Raw genomic sequence first — 21,108 nt, 5'->3', positions numbered from 1 at the left:
AAAGTGAAATCGGAGACAATTTTTTGATCAGGGGTATTTTATTGATAGACACTAATGAGCTGTCAATGTAATTCCCTTGAGCTCCTGTGTCCACGATGGCTGGGACGGACATCTGCTTACTTGCCCACTGTAAAGACAAAAGTAGAGAGCAGTGAAGAGATTTGTTAAGTACTACCTGAGAGGTAAAATTAGTGCTACACTTACTGTTCTTTTTCTGGGGTATAGAAGGGCAATCCTTAACACTATGGGCTGGGTCACCACAGTACATACAAAGGCCCCTGGTCTTCCTTCTCATATGTTCTTCTGGAGAAAGGGGCCCCCTGAAGATACTTATGTCCATAACGTCAAGAAATGATGAGAAGGATGATAGGACCGGATTGTTAGTCTCGAATAGTGTGTCAGCCCATATGCGGGGTTCTCCCCTTAAGTAACTTATCATGGTAAGCACTTTTACCCTATCATTTGGATAGGTCTTGGGTTTGAGAGTGAAATTGAGAAGGCAAGCATTTTTGAAGTGACGATATTGATTTCTCTCTCCTTGGAAGAAATCTGGCGGAGCAACAAAGGGTTCAGGAGAGGTCTCATGGGCTGACAGTTTTGGAGTGATGGTGTCTTTTATGACCTTTCGCAAAGTCTCATTCTCCAATTGTAATTCTCTTAGACCCTGACTGAGTTAGTCTACCCTTTGGGACAAGTTGAAGACAATTTGTGGGAGCTCGGCTGGATCCATAATAATGGCTTAGTTATTCTGTAATGGTGTATCTTGTGATGGATCTCAACTGCCAGAGTATTAGTAGTATGGATGTTCCACTCTGAATTACAGACTATTGTTTCAGCATAGGCTGTGATGATTCAGAGTGATTTTTTTCTCAGATGAATTAAAGTGTCAATAAATGTGGAATATGACTACTATTGGAATGTAGCAATATTCTGTTCAGTAACAGTGAAGTAAGTAAAATGTCTTTAATTTGAGTATCAATATTAGGCAATGAGAGGATTACACTGCTGCTACCTTGTTGCTGAAAGACAGCGAGTGAATGAGGTCTAGCCGCTGCAGCAGCTGACAGCTGTAGTATCCGCCCGAGTGGAAGGGAGACAGAGCTACTGACAGGGGCGTGACTGAATCACAGGAGTTTCCCCAGCGGGTGATGTCAGAGCAGGTCCGTAGCGCTACAGTGAAGGCGGCTTATTAAACTTGTGAAGATGATGCAAAGGTAACGATCTGCTTAGTTATGAGGTTAGGAAGTCCTAGTACTGTTTAAAGGTAATTTTGGTTTTAACTCACTTGCGGTTAATCCCGGCGATAGTCCGGTATGTCCTGGGTTGAATGTGACAATGGAAACAGATCCAGTTCCCAGGGGAAGCGCTTGTGCTGGCTGTAGTGAAACAAGTAGTGGGAACTTTGGGAATTCAACACAGTCAGGCAGGATACGTTGTTCAATGGACCAGCTGCAGCTAGTATTTGTAAATCAAAAAACTTTGGGTATTATATATTTTCAAACTCCTGATTTGTAGACAGGTTCAGCTTAGCTGACATGAACACAATAACTAAGCACTTGTTTGGGGCGGAGACATGTCTTAAATACAGGTGGGTAAGGTAAGCTGCAGTAACAATGAAAACCAGGAGTGGATTCCTTACACAACTGCAAGTTTCTTTGATGACATTTAATCCCTTATTATAGGGCTTGATATTACCATGGTTACATAGCCCTGGAGTGTATCCGATTGGTTGACATATACTATGCACCCAGTAACGCCCCCTTGGTTGATTTAGTATATAATACGGCGATGAAAACATTATTTGACACTGATGGTGCTTATAATAAAGAATGGGTTTCAAAAACCCTGGTTAATCGTATTGATCTTGCCGGGATTGATACTTCCGCTCTAATTGAGAAAAATCTTTCCTTTAAGTGAGTAAAAGACTGGGATCGCTCATTGTTATTTTGTTCCGTAGTATTTATGAGCAGTGACACATATCACGCATCCAGTAACGCCCCCTTACTTGATTGGCTGGTTAATGTGATGACGAAAGCGTCAAGGTATCACTACCTCCCCCCATTCGAAACAAATAGCACTTATAATAATAAAGTCACCTCTAATTTTAATAAGGAATATGTTTTTAAACTCTGGAGGATCGTACAGATCTTACAAAGATTGATACTTCCGCTTCAATCGATAAAATAATTCCCTTTACGTAAGCTAAAGATATGGATCGCTTAACATTATACTGTTTGATAGTATTTATGAATGGTGATACACATTACATGTTTAGTAATGCCCCTCTACTGGATTGGTTGGTTAACATGATGACACAAGTGTCAAGGTATCACCACTCCCCCCTATTTTGAAACGAATAGCGTTTTTTAATAATAAATTTGCTTCTAACTTATGATAGAGATCATTCTGTTGTCTGGGGGACAATACAGACCATACAGGGATTGTGACCATTTTTTCTATATGATGTAACAATATGTACGTGTTATATTTATGCCCACGACTAACTATGTTTGCATTGTGTGTGTGGGTGTGTGACTTTTCCTGATTGCCTATTGGACAGGTTTAGGTATAAGTGCCTGTAGCTGAGAGAATGTTTTATACAGCTTGATGAAACTGTGCTGTGAAACGGAGAAACGCGTTGCTATGGTTTTTACTTTTTAAATAAATGTTTAATATTTTTTCTCACTGCTGCTTGTCCTTTTTGACTATAAGTCTGCCATTGGGCCTTAAACAAAGATAATCTCTGCTACCGACCATTGCCTGACATCTTTGCCAGCACCAAGGAATTTCTCTGGACTCCCCTTGGATTGGGAAGAGGATTTTTGTACTTTGAATTGTGCCTGGGTGTCTGCCGGACGACACTTTGGTTCCGGCCTGCCTATTTTGCACACTTGTGCTCCTCATCACGTGAGTAAGATTCTATCAGCACCTATAGTGACAATTGCTGGTTTCCTGTTTGATCTGCACTATGTGGTGCCCTCTATCCTTCTTGTTCTAGATTTATCTTTTTTTGTGCCGTGGCATGACACATTAGAGGAGCTGCCTGATCTGTGATACCATCTGGACTGGATTAAACTTCTAAGGGACACTTCTGTGTTATTGTCTTCTCAGACACTCTGTCATAGCACTTTTGATTGTATCACTGTCACATTTTGCATGTTTGGATTTGTTATTGTTTGTCTACTTATGGTCAGCATCTTATACTGACACTGCAGTCATCATACAATTGATATAACTGACACATTAGTTAGTAACACTATTTAATTGATATAATATTAAATGCTATTACAGACATTTTTTTATATATTTGTTGTATATTTGCTTAAGGATTTGTATATATTCATATTATTGGTTTACTAAGCACATCAGTTTGTATTGTTGGCGCCTCTTACAGCTACCAGTTTGGCTTGAATCAGGGGTACATACATTTGCCTGCTGTGTATCTTAGTAGGTTGATATGTTAATAAGTAATGTTACTATGGGGGGGGGGCGTCATTGCATTCTTGGACCCAGGCAGCACAATATCTTGAGCCGGCCCTGCATTTGCATAGCTGGATTACACTGAAAAACATCATCCACTGCTAGTGTATAAGATATAAAGGAACTAAGGTGCATACACAGTAGTCATTTTTTCAGATAAAGCAATTACCAAAATGTGCATCTTACTAATAAGATACAGTTACACAGCTCTGAAGACATCCCTCAGTTGTATTTGAAAGTTTATTAATAAATAGTGAGCTCATAGCTTCACTTCTAGACATTCAGTGTATAGTAGAGGTGTTGAGTTCATTAACCTCTTTGTGCAAGACTCTGACTGGATGGTTTGATGGGTCAAATTAGAGTATCAGACTGTAACACGTATACAGCAGGATGCAAATTGGGTATATCTGTGAACATTTGAGAGCAATTCAACTTGTAAAATGACGACTGTCTTACAGTTGGAGATTGTTCCTTTAAGCGTTATGAATAGGGTAGCCAGATGTTCTCCACAAAATTACTGCACAGAGCTCTCCCTTAATATCTGTACCTGAGCTACCACTTTTTATCCTGCCGTACATATTTTTGACAGTCATTGTGCACCTTTGCTGTGAGTAACATACAAATCAATAAATGTACCTGTTTGGTTGCCAGTAACACACATAAAGAGTAGTGATTCAACCCCCTTTGTATCATCTGCAAAAATAGAGATGTTGCTATTAAATCCTTGCTCCAAGTCATTAATCATCATCACCCCTACCCCACATGCCCGATGTCTTGGGGTCACATTTGACTCAGATCTTTCTTTCACTCCTCACATTCAATCCTTGGCTAAAGACTGTCAGTTCCACCTTAAAAACATCTCTAAAATTAGACATTTACTTACACAAGACACAACTAAGATTTTAATCCACTCTCTCATCCTTTCCCGCCTTCACTACTGCAACTCCGTCCACTCTGGTCTCCCTAGCTGCCGCCTAGCTCCTTTACAATCCATAATAAAAGCCTCTGCCAGGCTCATCTTCCTTACACATCACTCTTCATCTGCTGCAACTCTCTGCCAATCCCTTCACTGGCTTCCTCTTGTCTCCAGGATTAAACACAAAATTCTGACTCTAACATACAAGGCCCTCAACTGTACTGCCTGCTCCCCCCTATATCTCAGACCTTGTCTCCGGATACTCTCCCTCCCGTCCCATTCGCACTGCTCACTACCTCCTACTCTCCTCCTCTCTTGTCACCTCCTCACATTCCCGTTAACAGCACTTCTCCAGACTGGCTCCCATCTTGTGGAACTCTCTGCCTCGCTCCACAAGACTCTCCGCTAGTTTTAAAAGCTTCAAGCGCTCCATAAAGACTTTCAGGGATGCATACAACCTACACTAACCTTTCCTAATACTTTACCAGTTCCTCTTGCTATCCGCCATGAACCCCCTTAGCATTTAAGCCTAAAAACCCAACTGTTTGCAGATCACCTTCATAAGAGCTGACTACAACAGTGCAAATCTTGGCAGGGCCCGCTACCCATTTGATCCCTATAAATGTTACCTTGTATACCGCCTATGTTTATAGAGCAGCAGAATCTGTTGGCGCTCTACAAATAACCGATAATAATAATAATTAATACAAATATTAAAAAGAACAGGGCCCAGTACTGATCCCTGGGGAATCCACTGATCACATTAGTTCAATCTGAGTATGATCCATTTACTACTACTCATTGCTCCCTGTCTTTTACCTAGTTATTTATCCATGAGCTAATAGTCTCAGCTATTCCCAGTCCCTTAATTTTGTACAATTATCTCTTATGTGGCACTGTTTAAAATGTCTTTGCAAAATCCAAGTATATCACAACAACTGATTACCCTTTATCTATATTTTACTTACTTTATCATATAATCTAATTAGATTAGTTTGACATGATCTATTTCTCATAAAACCATGCTGATTTGAACTCACAATCTTGTTTATACTAATATACTCATCAATGTAATCCCTTATAATCCCTTCAAGTATTTTGCTCACTACTGATGTCAGACTAACTGGTCTATAGCTTCCTGAATCAGCCCTGCTTCCCTTTTTAAAAAGTGACACCACATCAGCTTTACGCCAGTCCTGGTGTACTATACCTGAGGATAATGAGTCTTGAAAAATTAAGAGTAGAGGTTTGGCTATAACAGTGCTAGATTCCGTTAAAACATTTGGGTGTATTCCATCTGGGCCTGGAGTTTTATTTACCTTAATATTATACAGTTTTTTCCTGATATCCTCTAGAGATAACCCAGTTATTGGTATGGGTATGTATGTTCTAGTTTGTTTCAATATATCTCCCATGGGTTCCTCTCTTGGGTATACTGAAGAAAAGAACTAACTGGTTTAGTACCTCTGCCTTTTTCATGTAACTGTTACCCATGCTACCCTATACACATTTTAATGTACCTATATTTTTCTTTTTGACATTTATATACTTAAAAAATATTTTAGGGTTTGGCTTAGCATTCTTTGATTTTCAATTTAGTCAAATTTGATTGCTTTTTTTGAATGCTTTGTTACATTCCTTAGGTGCCCTACATTTTTCAATAATTTTTTTAACACATTTGTACTTAGTCATTGGTTTGGATTTTTTTCTTTTACTTTTATAACCATGTAGTATGTGTTTATGTGTATATTAGTTTTACACCATTTTAAATGTTATCCATTTATCCTCTGTGCTTTTATTCAAGAATACGTTGTCCCAATGTATGTCATTTAATAATTTCCTTAAATTAAAATTGAATAACACCTTGCTTGCTGCAATTAGTTTTCAATGGTCAAACTCCACCCACCAGTTTCTTTATTTGAAGGAGCCAGACTGGATTTTAACATAAAGAGGACAAGGCTTGCTACTGTCATTATGTTAACAAAATCTTTGTTGTTTAGCTTCAGTAAAAAAGATAAGATTACAAACTGCAAATTAGGAGCACATGTGGCAAGGTTAGGATTGTGTTTTTTGAGGAGTGAAAATTCCCAGTTATCCTAATAAATTAAAAAGAAAATGGGCAAAATTTTATGACAATCAAAGTGTTTACTGACCCTTTAAAATTAGGAGGGTGCTATTAAAGGTAGCATAGTGCCCCATAGGGCAACGTTTTTATAGGTGGGTGGGATCATCATTTTATACTACAATACTATACTATAATACAGTTGTTTACATACTTTCCCTTTTCTCACATTCCCTTTGTTCTAGTCATGTAGTGTAAATAAAATGTACTGCCTACAAATGTATACACATTGGCGCCTCTGAGACTTGGGGTGCACCCCATAGAACAACCACTGCTTCCCACTCTCTGCACATTTTATTTGCATCCTTCACTTTAGTACTGACTTTTTTTTCTTCATCCTCTATTTTGATCTTTTTCTCCCTCTGTGTGTGTAATCATCTGTCTGTCTCACCCATGTCCTTGCTCTTCTCTAGCTTTTGCATGTTTGTGCTGAACTACTGTTCCAGAAATCTGGAACCTCAGAACATAGGTGATTGTTTACAGCTAAAATCAATTTTGTAGAAGGAGAAAGTGAGAGAATTAAAAAAAATGTAATACCAATAGCTAGTAGCTACCGTACTACACACACACACAATTTTCCTTTTTGGACACGTTTACTATCATCTCAAATTATATGGTCTGGAACCACTCTGGTATTGATTCTTTATTATATAACAGCTAGTGTTTAAAGGGACTTGAAACCAAAAAGATGTCTAATTAGCTTTATTCTCTTGGTATCCTTTGCTGAAAAGAATACCTAGGTAAGTTCTGGAGCAACAATGCACTACTGGGAGCTAGCTGCTGATTGGTGGTAGCACTTAAATTCCTGTTGTCATTGGCTCTCCCAGTGTGTTAGCTAACTCCCAGTAGTGCATTGCTGCACCTTCAAAAAAGGATACCAAGAAAATGAAGCAAATTTGATAATAGAAGTACATTGGAAAGTTGTTTAAAATTGTGTGCTCTGTCTGGGTTTAAAATCTTTCTAAATCTGAAAATGTAATAATAATATTTGTGTATATAACTTTAAATGCACAGATTGTCTGGTGTTCTGTATATTTTTTTGTCTTCTTATGTTTCATAAAACCCAGAACCTTAATTAGGCTCTAATCATTCTTGCCTGTTTCTGTGATAGGCAAAGACTCATAATGATAAATGACCCATTTGCAAATGATCTCAACCTGCAAGTGGCAGTGACTATGAGTGAGTAGAGTTGTAGTGGGAGGCAGGACTGGCACAAAACGTCTGCCAGATGAGTGCATTAGTATATTAGAGACTAATATAATGATTAACAAGTGCTTGATGAAACACAGCTCACACTGTAGGTTCAGTAGCCTCTGGGCTACCAGGAAACTGCAATGCATTGCAGTGCTTTGGCAACAAGTCCTTAAAGGGGCAGTGTATTGTAAAATGCCCTCCCTTTAATATATTCCCAGTGATTTATATTACCTGATTGAGTGTATTAAATTGTTTGCAAACAGCTCATTTTTTTAGTTTGTCACTTAATAGCTTTTTTTTTTTTTTTTACAAAATCAGTGTTTATAGCAAAATTGCTTCTAAAAGAATATTATATACACTGACATTTTTAATGTCAAATGGGTTAACGTTTTTCATTGCCTGTTTCTTAACTGAATTAAATATCTTTTTTATCAAACTAATCTCATGTTATTTTAACATTTTCTTGAAACAAACACGCAAAAAAAAAAGAAAATGAAAAAAGGGGACTCCAAAAAAAATGAAGAAAACTAATAAAAAAAATTAAGTTATTATTACAGCTTTAGCTACTCCAAGGTTTAATAGCAATTCATTAAATAATACAACCTAAACTGAAAAAGTTCACAAATATTTTAAAATATTTAAAAGGTGCTTAAACATTTAGTAAACAACTTTTTTTTATGCATGTTCAAAAATAAAATAAATAAAAAAGAAGTGCATAAACTGTTATTTTGGGTTTTCTGTTATCATTCAATCATCTATTGTAAAGATAGCATGATTTTAGTTCACTGTACCTACTGCTTAAAGGGACAGTTTACTCAAAAAATGTCTCCCCTTTAATTTGTTCCCAATGATCCACTTTACCTGCTAGAGTGTATATTTAATTGTTTACAAGTATTTCCATTACCCTTATACTGGCATATGAAATCATTTATTTAGCCTCTGGTATCCCCATCCATCCTGAAAGTTTTTGGTCTGGAGGCCAAGCTGCGTTAAAGGGACAGTACATTGTAAAATTGTTTTTCCATAAATGTATTTTAAATGACTTGTTATACCAACTGCAGAGTATAAAATATTTGAGAAATTGCATTTTTGGGTTTATTTGTGTATCTGAAGTAGCTGGTTTTGTGCTTTGAAACCACAGCCTATTACAATGGGTTGAGCTTCAGGTAATATCAGATCTCATTATGTTATCACTTTTATGTACACAGACTTGCTTCCTTATCTTATATTTGTCTGGAACACCAAAGCTCAATACATAGAGAGAACAATGGAAAATTATCATTTTATTACTTAACTATCATGCCCCCCACTGAGAGTGTAATCTCTTCTGCTGGCTGTGTTTACTTAGGCTATTCAATAGCGTATACGCCAGTATCTAAACTTTCAGTATAGGTTGGGAAACCACAAGCTAAATCAGCTATTTCAAATGCTGAAATATGAGTAAAGGAGCTACTTGCAACCAATTTAATACACTCTAGCAGGTAAAAAGGATCATTGGGAATAATTTAAAGGGGAGAAAGTTTTTGGGTGAACTGTCCCTTTAACACAGCCAGTAGAAGAAATTACACTCCCAGTGGGTTATAGAAGAGATAAGGTAATACAATGTTAATTTTCCATTGTTCTATCCAAGCATTGGTGATTAGTTTATGGACAGATATAAGATAAAGAAGCATGCATATTTACACAATGTGATACATTAATGAGATCTGATTATACCTACAAGCTCAACCCATTTTATTTAGTTGTGGCTTTAAAACACAAAATCAGCTAATTCATATACACAAATAAGCCTTAAAAAAGCAAATCTCATACATTGTATACTCTGCAGCTGGTAAAAAAAGTAATTGGAAACACATTAAGGGAAAAATAATTTTATAGTATACTGTCCCTTTAAGATGACAAATAATTAAGTTAATTACTCAAGTTGTTATTTTTGTCCACGGTGGCAATTACAAACTAATAATTAAATATTGTACTAGATAACAACATATGATTATTTTAAAAAACAGTAGCTACAGTGGTATATGACTGAATGTTTTCAAGACGTTAAGTGGATCTGCACCTTTATTATACAAAAATGAAGTGTATTTGCACATTAGCAGGGTCTCATTGTGTTTACACCTGATGCATTAAGGTTCATTGCTCAGTTCTCTGGCAGAAGCCTTTCTCCCGTTTTGTTTAGCTTATCATCAACAGACTGAGCTTTTGTGAGTGGACAAGCGATTTCAGTGTGCTTTGGGGCTATAATAGCTTGAGTGACAGCTCAACCAGATAAACACCAGGGAATAACAGACACAAGAACAATCTAGGTATTCACGTTATCCATTCGACCGGGTTAAAAGGATTTGCCAGCCAAGGGCATAACACTTCAGGCTAATTTGCTCAACCAAAAGCACTGCCAAACAGTGACTACAATCACATGACTAATAGTGGGGGTTCCATCCCAGCTATGTTTTAGGTCCTTCTGAGAAAGAAAAAAAGAAAAAGAAAAGGAAAAAAGCTATAAGCTGTGAGTGCCAATGGAGACTGTGAACAGACAGGAACACGTGAGACTATTCAGTGTAACACTGTATTATCCTGTTTTATTAACCACTTGGTTGCAAGACAGATCTGCAATGCAATGTGTAGCAATGTGTTAAATCTAGGGGTTTAAGGGAACTCTGAATTTACAAGATGTCTTTTATTCTCTGAAAGCTGCCTTTTACATATTACAAAGGGTTTTTTAAAGTTGAGGGAAAAATAATGACAATCTAGTAATCTTACATGTTGTTCTGTAGAACAGGAAATCTATGATAAGAAAATTGATACGGCAGTTACCAACTCTAGTCCCTAGGACCCACTAAGAATTACTTGCTTCTGATGCAAAAAGGTCAGATAACCTCAGTTACTGAACAGGGGATTATGCCACTCAAATTGTACTTCACACATCCTGAAAATCTGACCTGCTAGTGGGTTCTTAGGGAAGGAGTAGAAAAACCTTAGTTTACAGTCTGGTCCCTTAGTGTATTAAACGCTGGTAAAGTCACCAAACAGAGTTTGAAAGAAGACAGACGCAATGCTTGTTCACACTCAAAGTTTTGATTACAAGCACACTCTGAAATATTTAAATAGCAAATTAACATTTTACCGCAACTGATTGGAAATATTACAGACGTTCTATCATGCTTTGACCTAAATGTAAGACTGACTCATATAGTTAAGGGTAAGGCATTAAAATAAAACATTTGAAGTTTTTGATTAATGCTTGTAACTTTGGTTCCTAGGTTTGTATAAATATACTGGGCCCTAAGAAGTATTGAGATTCATGCGAAGGTCCTAATCCTGTCATTTAAAATTCTAAAGCACTTCAGGAGAATCTCAGGACCACAGACCATATTTTGGAATCTTTGTCTCTTACCATATACATTACATACAAGGTTTTATTCAATAATAAACTACAGGTCAATAATAAACTCTAAAACTCTGGTAAACTGGCAGCACAGGGGACTAATGTTACCCCCTTAGAGCATCCCTTGCAGCACCGTTTTCTTCCTTGTAATTATAAGTTTGTACCCCCATAATACACCCATCCTCTTTAATGTACCATAAAACACCTACAGCACCTCACTATGCCCAATATCCCATTAATTCATCTTATCCTACACAGTGGCTGTGGGTTCAATAAAAGGATTTCAGGTTCAGTACAGCTGTTTTGGCAATATATCTAAATGAATGTAATCTGACTTGATAGCTAAAACTATTTTACAAGAAGAGTAGCAGAGTAATGGAAGCACAAGTGGTATAGACAAACAAAGCGATAGAATCCAATAATTACCGGAAAATAAAGAAATCTGACCTTTTTATGAATGAATAATAGACATTGAATGGGTCTACTATCCTAGTATACAATACAGTGTGTTTCTATGTAAAATAAAGTTAATTTCTTCTCTACTGGTAAAATGACTATTACAAAATGTAAATAGTGTTGGCACATTTTGTTAAACATGCACTCGATGACACAAAATAAGTGTAGTCAAAGTCACAATTGTCTGAGCAATTCCCTGATGAGTAATGAACTCATTTCTGATTTTCTTTAGTCCCCTGTGAATACATGATACAAAATAGAGAATTCCATGACGTGTATGTGTGGGTTTGGAGAGCTCTGGAAGTTCAGCACGTAAATAACGCACACATAAATGTACAATACCAAATGCCTTAATTTATAATCCCCACACAACATTTTGCGCCATACAAAGAGACCGTATCAGGCCTTATCAAAATCAAAGAGTTGTAATTCTAAATGAGGTAAAAGCGCATTCAATTAAAAAAATAATTTATAATGCAAATGTAATTTTCATATTTAAAAAAATGTTTCTATCAAAATAGGTGTTACAGGTACTCATTTTGACTTTGAAACTAACAGGAAGTAAACAAGTGAACATTAGTGTAAAAAGTTTAGGAAGATAAAAGTTCACTGGCTGATTAGAACAACTCCCACAACTTTATTGGCCAATGACATGGCAGAGTAGTATAAAAAATGGCCTTTGTTTCAGTAAGGAACATCCTTTTGTTTAATAAATAAAAAACAAGTAATACATTTTTTTAAATGCCCTTTACTGGATCCAAATATCGCTGTGGAATCTGTTGGCACTCTACAAATAACAGATAACATTAATAATAATAACTGATAATAATAACAGAGAAAACAATTGCTTTATTGTAATTTTAATTAAACATGAAGGGTGCACAATCATTTAGCGCTCCACTTGTAATCTAGCACAAAATATTTAGTAATGAAACTACTTTGCAATACATTTTCATTTTTTGCCCCCTTTTCATGTAATTTAGCTCTTAAAGGACCAGACAACACAGTAGATTTGCATAATCAACAAATGCAAGATAACAATACAATGCAATAGCACTTAGTCTGAACTTCAAATGAATAGTAGATTTTTTTTTCTGACAATTTTAAAAGTTATGTCTATTTCCACTCCCCCTGTCTCACGTGACAGCCATCAGCCAATCACAAATGCATACATGTACCATGTGACAGCCATCAGCCAATCACAAATGCATATACACTTATTCTGTGGATTCTTGCACATGCTCAGTAGGAGCTGGTGACTCAAAAAGTTTAAATATAAAAAGACTGTGCACTTTTTTTAATGGAAGTAAATTGGAAAGTTGTTTAAAATTGAATGCTCTATCTGAATAATGATAGTTTGATTTTGACTTGAGTGACCCTTTAAAATTGAACAATTTCTAGTACTCAGAACTTGAAATGCATCCGCCTTACTTTTCAAGGCTAAATCTGCTAGATATCTGTCCCTAATTGACTTTAACTGATAACAACTGCTAATAATGAATTTTTTTACTAACTTTATGACTGTGGCTTGCCTGGTAGTTTGCTGACTAACCCCCAGATTTCCAAATAAGGCAAATGGTGAGTGGATATTGAAAAATAATTGCAGATAGGAGTATGAAACCCCCCAAAAAATATTTCATGATTCAGACAGAGCAGGCAATTCTAAATAACTTTCTAGTTTACTTCTATTATAAATTTTTCTTTGTTCCCTTGGTATCTTTTGTTGAAAAGCAGTGACTTATGCTTAGTAGCCAGCCCATTTCTGAAGCATTGTATGACAGCAGTTTTGCAAGAGCACTAAATGGCTGCACTATTTCCTAACATGTATTATTATTATCAGTTATTTGTAGAGTGCCAACAGATTAAGCAGCACTATAAACAAAGGTAATATTTATAGGGATCAAGTGGGTAGAGAACCCTGCCAAAAGATGCAATGTTGTAGTCAGTTTTCATGAAGGTGATCTGCAAGCAGCTGGAATCTTTCATGCTAAGGAGGTTAAAGGGGATAACAAAGAAGGAAAGAAACTGAGGTTAGAAATTGTTAGCATATGTTATATGCATCCCTGAACAGTAGAGTCTTTAAGGAGCACTTGAAAACTTTCAAAACTAGGGAAGAATCTTGTGGAGCGAGGTAGAGAGTTCCACAAAATAGGGGCCAGTCTGGAGAAGTCCCGTGGATGGGAATCTGAGGAGGTAACAAGAAAGGAGGAGAGTAGGAGTTTGCGAGCAGAGCAAAGGGGGTGGGAGGGAGAGTATCTGTAGACAAAGTCTGAGATATATTGGGGAGCAGTGCTATTGAGTCAAAATTTTGTGTGTAGTTCTGGAGGCTATAGGAACCCAGTAAATGGATTAACAGAGAGGGGCAGCAGGTGAATAGTGACGTGTAAGGAAGATGCAGAGGCATTCATTATGGATTGTAAAGGAGCTAGACGGCAGCTAGGGAGACCAGAGAGTATAGAGTTGCAGTAGTCAAGGCGGGAAAGGATGAAAGAGTGGATTCAAATTTTAGTTGTGTCTTGTGTAAGGAAATGTAAAAATTTGGAGATGTATTTAAGTTGGAAGCGGTAGGAATTGGCCTAAAACTGAATGTGAGAAATGAAAGAAAGTGTGACCCCAAGACATTTGCATGTAGGGTTGGAGTAATGATGGAATTATCAACAGTTATAGAAAATGGGGGGGGGGGGTGATTTTGGAAGAAGGTGGGAAAATAACCCCTTAAGGACCAGCGACGTACCCTGTATGTCGCTGGCCTTTTTTTGGGACTTGATTGTTTTATAGCGCGGTCTTGCCACCAGCGTTGAGACTGCTCTATTCCACAAAGCCTGCTGGAGGGAGGCCATTAATAGCGTGTTCTTGCTAGACTTGTGCTATTATGTCCTGAAAAACCCCTTAACGACCAGTGACATACAGGGTACATTGTGGTCATTAAGGGGTTAAGGAGCTCAGTTTTGAAGAGATTTAGCTCAAGATGAGAAATTAGAAAGACAGTTGAGACATGAGTTAGCAAGGAAGGGGATGGCTCTGGTGCAGAAAGGTAGATTTGGGTGTCATCAGCATGCAAATGTTTTTGAAACCAGTGGGACTTTATTAAGGAACCTAATGAGGACGCATAGATTGAGAAGGGAAGGGGACAAAGGACAGAGCCTTGTGGCACCACAACAGAAATTGGTAAAGGGGCAGAGGATGTAGTGCTCCAGATGACTACATATGTATCTTTTCACACAGAATAGCATGGGAATGAAGCAAATTTGATAAAAGAAGTAAATTGTATTATTTTTTTTTTAAATAGTATGCTCTGTCTGAATCACAAAATACATTTTTGGGGTTTCATATTCCTTTAATTTGTTATTAGAACCATTAAGACTTGGCTTATATGTTATTCTATAGCAACACAATAGAAAAGTCTTGTAATTACACTCGGCTAGATTTAGAGTTCTGCGGCCAAAGGGGTGCGTTAGCTACGCATGCTTTTTTTCCCCCCGCACCTTTTAAATACCGCTGGTATTTAGAGTTCACAGAAGGGCTCCAAAAAGGGAGCGTACAGGCATATTTACCGCCACTGCAACTCTAAATACCAGCGGTGCTTACGGATGTGGCCAGCTTCAAAAACGTGCTTGTGCACTATTCCCCCATAGGAAACAATGGGGCAGTTTGGGCTGAAAAAAAACCTAACACCTGCAAAAAAGCAGTGTTCAGCTCCTAACGCAGCCCAATTGTTTCCTATGGGGAAACACTTCCTAAGTCTGCACCTAACACCCTAACATGAACCCCGAGTCTAAACACCCCTAACCTTACACTTATTAACCCCTAATCTGCCACCCCCGCTATCGCTGACCCCTGCATATTATTTTTAACCCCTAACCTGCCGCTCCGTACACCGCCGCAACCTACGTTATCCCTATGTACCCCTAATCTGCTGCCCCTAACACCGCCGACCCCTATATTATATTTATTAACCCCTAATCTGCCCCCCCCAACGTCGCCGCTACCTACCTACAATTATTAACCCCTAATCTGCCGACTGGACCTCACCGCTACTATAATAAATGTATTAACCCCTAATCCGCCTCACTCCCGCCTCAAAAACCCTATAATAAATAGTATTAACCCCTAATCTGCCCTCCCTAACATCGCCGACACCTAACTTCAAGTATTAACCCCTAATCTGCCGACCGGACCTCGCCGCTACTCTAATAAATGTATTAACCCCTAAAGCTAAGTCTAACCCTAACACTAACACCCCCCTAAGTTAAATATAATTTAAATCTAACGAAATAAATTAAATCTTATTAAATAAATTATTCCTATTTAAAGCTAAATACTTACCTGTAAAATAAACCCTAATATAGCTAAAATATAACGAATAATTATATTGTAGCTATTTTAGGATTAATATTTATTTTACAGGCAACTTTGTATTTATTTTAACCAGGTACAATAGCTATTAAATAGTTATTTACTATTTAATAGCTACCTAGTTAAAATAATTACAAAATTACCTGTAAAATAAATCCTAACCTAAGTTACAATTAAACCTAACACTACACTATCATTAAATAAATTAAATAAATTAAATACAAATACCTACAAATAAATACAAATAAATACACTAACTAAAGTACAAAAAATAAAAAAAGAACTAAGTTACAAAAAATAAAAAAATAATTTACAAACATTATAAAAATATTACAACAATTTTAAGCTAATTACACCTACTCTAAGCCCCCTAATAAAATAACAAAGCCCCCCCAAAATAAAAAAATGCCCTACCCTATTCTAAAATAAAAATTGTAAAGCTCTTTTACCTTACCAGCCCTTAAAAAGGCCTTTTGCGGGGCATGCCCCAAAGAAAACAGCTCTTTTGCCTGTAAGAAAAAACATACAATACCCCCCCAACATTACAACCCACCACCCACACACCCCTACTCTAACCCACCCAAACCCCCCTTAGAAAAACCTAACACTACCCCCCTGAAGAGCTTCCTACCTTGAGTCGTCTTCACTCAGCCGAGCCGAATTCTTCATCCAATCCGGGCGATGTCTTCATCCAAGCAGGGGCTGAAGAGGTCCATCATCTGGCTGAAGTCTTCATCCAAGCGGGGACTGAAGAGATCATCCATCCGGCTGAAGTCTTCTATCAAGCGGCATCTTCAATCTTCTTTCTTCCAGCTCCATCTTCATCCCGCCGACGCGGAACATCCTTCCTCCACGACGAACTCCCGACGAATGAAGGTTCCTTTAAGGGACGTCATCCAAGATGGCGTCCCTCGAATTCCGATTGGCTGATAGGATTCTATCAGCTAATCGGAATTAAGGTAGGAAAAATCTGATTGGCTGATTGAATCAGCCAATCAGATTCAAGTTCTGAACAGCCAATAGAATGCAAGCTCAATCTGATTGGCTGATTGGATCAGCCAATCGGATTGAACTTGAATCTGATTGGCTGATTCAATCAGCCAATCAGATTTTTCCTACCTTAATTACGATTGGCTGATAGAATCTTTCTTTTTTTATTTTTTGTACTTTAGTTAGTGTATTTATTTGTATTTATTTGTAGGTATTTGCATTTAATTTATTTAATTTATTTAATGATAGTGTAGTGTTAGGTTTAATTGTAACTTAGGTTAGGATTTATTTTAGAGGTAATTTTGTATTTATTTTAACTAGGTAGCTATTAAATAGTTATTAACTATTTAATAGCTATTGTACCTGGTTAAAATAAATACAAAGTTGCCTGTAAAATAAATATTAATCCTAAAATAGCTACAATATAATTATTCGTTATATTGTAGCTATATTAGGGTTTATTTTACAGGTAAGTATTTAGCTTTAAATAGGAATAATTTATTTAATAAGATTTATTTTATTTTGTTAGATTTAAATTATATTTAACTTAGGGGGGTGTTAGTGTTAGGGTTAGACTTAGCTTTAGGGGTTAATACATTTATTAGAGTAGCGTCGAGGTCCGGTCGGCAGATTAGGGGTTAATACTTGAAGTTAGGTGTCAGCGATGTTAGGGAGGGCAGATTAGGGGTTAATACTATTTATTATAGGGTTTTTGAGGCTAGAGTGAGGCAGATTAGGGGTTAATACATTTATTATAGTAGGGGTGAGGTCCGTTACAATTAATAATTGTAGGTAGGTGGCGGCGACGTTGGGGGTGGCAGATTAGGGGTTAATAAATATAATATAGGGATCGGCGGTGTTAGGGGCAGCAGATTAGGGGTACATAGGGATAATGTAGGTGGCGGCGGTGTGCGGTGGGCAGATTAAGGGTTAAAAAAATTTAATAGAGTGGCGGCGATGTGGGGGGGCCTCGGTTTAGGGGTACATAGGTAGTTTATGGGTGTTAGTGTACTTTAGAGCACAGTAGTTAAGAGCTTTATGAACCGGCGTTAGCCCAGAAAGCTCTTAACTACTGACTTTTCTCTGCGGCTGGAGTCTTGTCGTTAGATTTCTAACGCTCACTTCAGCCAAGACTCTAAATACCGGCGTTATAAAGATCTCATTGAAAAGATAGGATACGCAATTGGCGTAGGGGGATCTGCGGTATTGAAAAGTCGCGGCTGGAAAGTGAGCGTTAGACCCTTTCCTGACTGACTCTAAATACCAGCGGGCGGCCAAAACCAGCGTTAGGACCCCCTAACGCTGGTTTTGACGGCTAACGCAGAACTCTAAATCTAGACGACTGTGTTTACTGTCCCTTTATCAATATCTTTAATCCTTGATTTATTTTTGTAATAAAAAATAATTCAATAAAACAAAGATGAAAACAGATAACTATAACCAAAATATAATTTCCAATTGTGGCCCCTGATTTAAGAAATGTTGGACACAACTGTTATATAGGAATCACTGCTCTGAATAAAGTTTATCTTATGTGCTTTTTAGCTTTTGATTCTATTGTTTATTATTGTCTTTATTTATTTATTTATTTATATATTTATTTATTTATATATATATTTATTTATTTATATATTTATATATTTATTTATTTATATATAGTGTCTCTAATTTTCATAGCTCTGTTTACTGCCCCAACAGTAAAAAGATGCTATATATTGGTCTCTTTTTCTTGAATATAATTACAAAAACAAAATAGCCAAACTGCTAAATGTTAAACTTGTATATTTAATCTGTAACAGCCAAAAATTAAAATGTAAAACAAACACATATTGTATTATAATTGCACAGGGAAAGATGTTTATTTACATATCAATATTGACTTCATTGGCTTTTAGGACTGAAATATCAATTGTACTTAGAAATAAATAACTTTCTCTCTGCTGCCAGAGCATTATAATGTGCTGATCTATAGGGTTTCCCTCTTATTTATCTGAGGACAACAAACTGTAAATCTATCATCTGCTGGACAGAGATTGAACACAAGGTATGTCAGCCAGCAGATCAGGAATGCTCTGGATATATAGACACAAGAGAACAGAATGGGTTACAGCGTATCCCTGTAAGATTTTAAGAAGTCACATTTATTGCTATGCCCACAATTCATGATGTTTAAATGAATCACATAATATCTTTATGTCCAATTTATGCTAAACATGATTAAAGTAATCTCTTTGCCAATGCATAACATATTTCTTAGTAATTAATCACTACATTACAAAAAAAGGTTTGCATGCAAAATTAATGGTTTTAAACCATATTAAATAGTAATTTTGTTACTAAAATTTGCATTATTTGCAGTACCTGGGCATACCCTTTTAAAAACCTTATATCTCCTCTGCTGACACCAGTTATGGACAACTATAAAGTATCTACTACAATGAACAAACAATATCTGTGTAGAATATAGTACGGTTAGGCTGTGTGGCTTCAATAGCATCATTTACATTAAAGCAGACATCCATACAAAAAAAGTTGACAGGTGTCAGGTGAAAGCTACAGTATATAGGAACTCTTATTCTAGGATACAAGTTTGTTGTACTAGGCATTTCTTTCAGAGAGGCACGGCAAAGCCACAATATTATAAAATAACCACATACGTTGTGTATATACCTCTGAAAACAGTAATAACTTTTACTAGAAGCATTTTTACTAAGGGAACTATAATGCAAAAACAATTATATTTAAAATTTAAATGCACCTATGCACATTTCAGTTTTGACCTTCTATCCCTTTAATTTAGATAAATTGTCTGGAAAGCTCTATTCTTAATGATAAATTAGAGTCAGATTATTACCTTTAAATGCGTAAACAACTGCAATCAATATGTTACTTAGGTGTATTATTCAAAATAGTACATAGGGAATAAAACATCTACAAACCTTATGGATACCAACTCTCTCACCATCTCCGATCATTTACATCATCAGGAAAACTGAGACTTGTAGAGGGGTCTCATCTCGCAGAACATCCTGGCAGGACTACACAGTATCTTGTTAGTTAACAAGGATTCCCTCCTCCTTTACTTTCCAATCACACAGTAGCAGACAAGTTTCACACATAGTTGGCAACAACAGAGTGGGGTTTGAAAAAGTGCCCACCAGACTCAGCACCACAGGAACTGAATTTGATCCCTAACTTTGATAGATGGCATGCTACTGAAACACCCCACAACATTTGACACCCCTTATATCCTGCTGACCTTATGATCTGGGTAATGATAGGCCCAAGAATTATCAGTTTGGCATGGTAGACAGTAAATACAGTAATCTAAACTAATACATAAATTATAAGGGATAAAAAAAAAAATTAAACACATTTTTTTTTCAAATGTTAGACCATTAAAGGGACAGTATACACCAGAATTTTTATTGTTTAAAAAGATAGATAATCCCTTTATTACCCATTCCGCAGTTTGGCATAAGCAACCCGGTTATATTAATATACTTTTTACCTCTGTAATTACCTTGTATCTAAGCCTCTGCAGACTGCCCCCTTATTTCAGTTCTTTTGACAGACTTGCATTTTAGCCAATCAGTGCTGACTCCTAGGTAACTCCATGGGCGTGAGCACAATGTTATCTATATCTGCATTCAGATAAGAGGCGGCCTTAAAGGGCTAAGAAATTAGCATATGAGCCTCCTAGGTTTAGCTTTCAACTAAGAATACCAAGAAAACAAAGCAAAATTGATGATAAAAGTACATTGGAAAGTTTTTTTTTAATTATATGACCTATCTAAATCATGAAAGTTTTATTTTGAAAAGACTGTCCCTTTAAAAATATTGTGATATCCTTACCTAGGAGTACTGCCTAGCTTTTTGTTGTCATGGGTACAAATGTTTTAAACTTATAGGTTGGAGGGCAAAATACATACAACATCAATATAATGGAACAACATGCTAAATCTGTTGTAATAGATATCAAACAAATTCTGGATGAAGAATTTAATTATATGCTGAATTTAAAAATACGTGCAAAAAGTATACAAAACAATATTTATATTAAATTGGACCCTGCAAAATGTTTTTCCATTTGTAATTATCAGTAAGCGTCCCACGCAGTCATACACCACGCAACCTGTGAAAATATGGATAAAGACAATGACTAACTGCATTTATGAGAAATTGCTGAATTTATTCTTGTAAAAC

The 21,108-nt window shown here is 36.7% G+C and overlaps 1 protein-coding gene across 1 annotated transcript in view; it reads right to left on the bottom strand.

Annotated features, from left to right (window-relative positions):
- The window catches only part of LOC128647857 (WW domain-containing oxidoreductase-like), a 54,495-nt gene extending 34,538 nt beyond the window's left edge, over positions 1–19,957 (bottom strand). Inside the window, exon 1 of the mRNA XM_053700568.1 lies at positions 19,842–19,957. Within this exon, the coding sequence (XP_053556543.1) occupies positions 19,842–19,877 (36 nt within the window). The 5' untranslated portion in view covers positions 19,878–19,957. The remainder of the gene's footprint in view (positions 1–19,841) is intronic.
- Between the last annotated feature and the right edge of the window lie 1,151 nt (positions 19,958–21,108).

The sequence above is a fragment of the Bombina bombina genome, chromosome 1 (assembly GCF_027579735.1).
Source record: "Bombina bombina isolate aBomBom1 chromosome 1, aBomBom1.pri, whole genome shotgun sequence".
Lineage (NCBI taxonomy): Eukaryota > Metazoa > Chordata > Amphibia > Anura > Bombinatoridae > Bombina > Bombina bombina.
The sequence above is the reverse complement of the archived record's forward strand: the minus strand, read 5'-3'. Positions and strand labels throughout refer to the sequence as shown.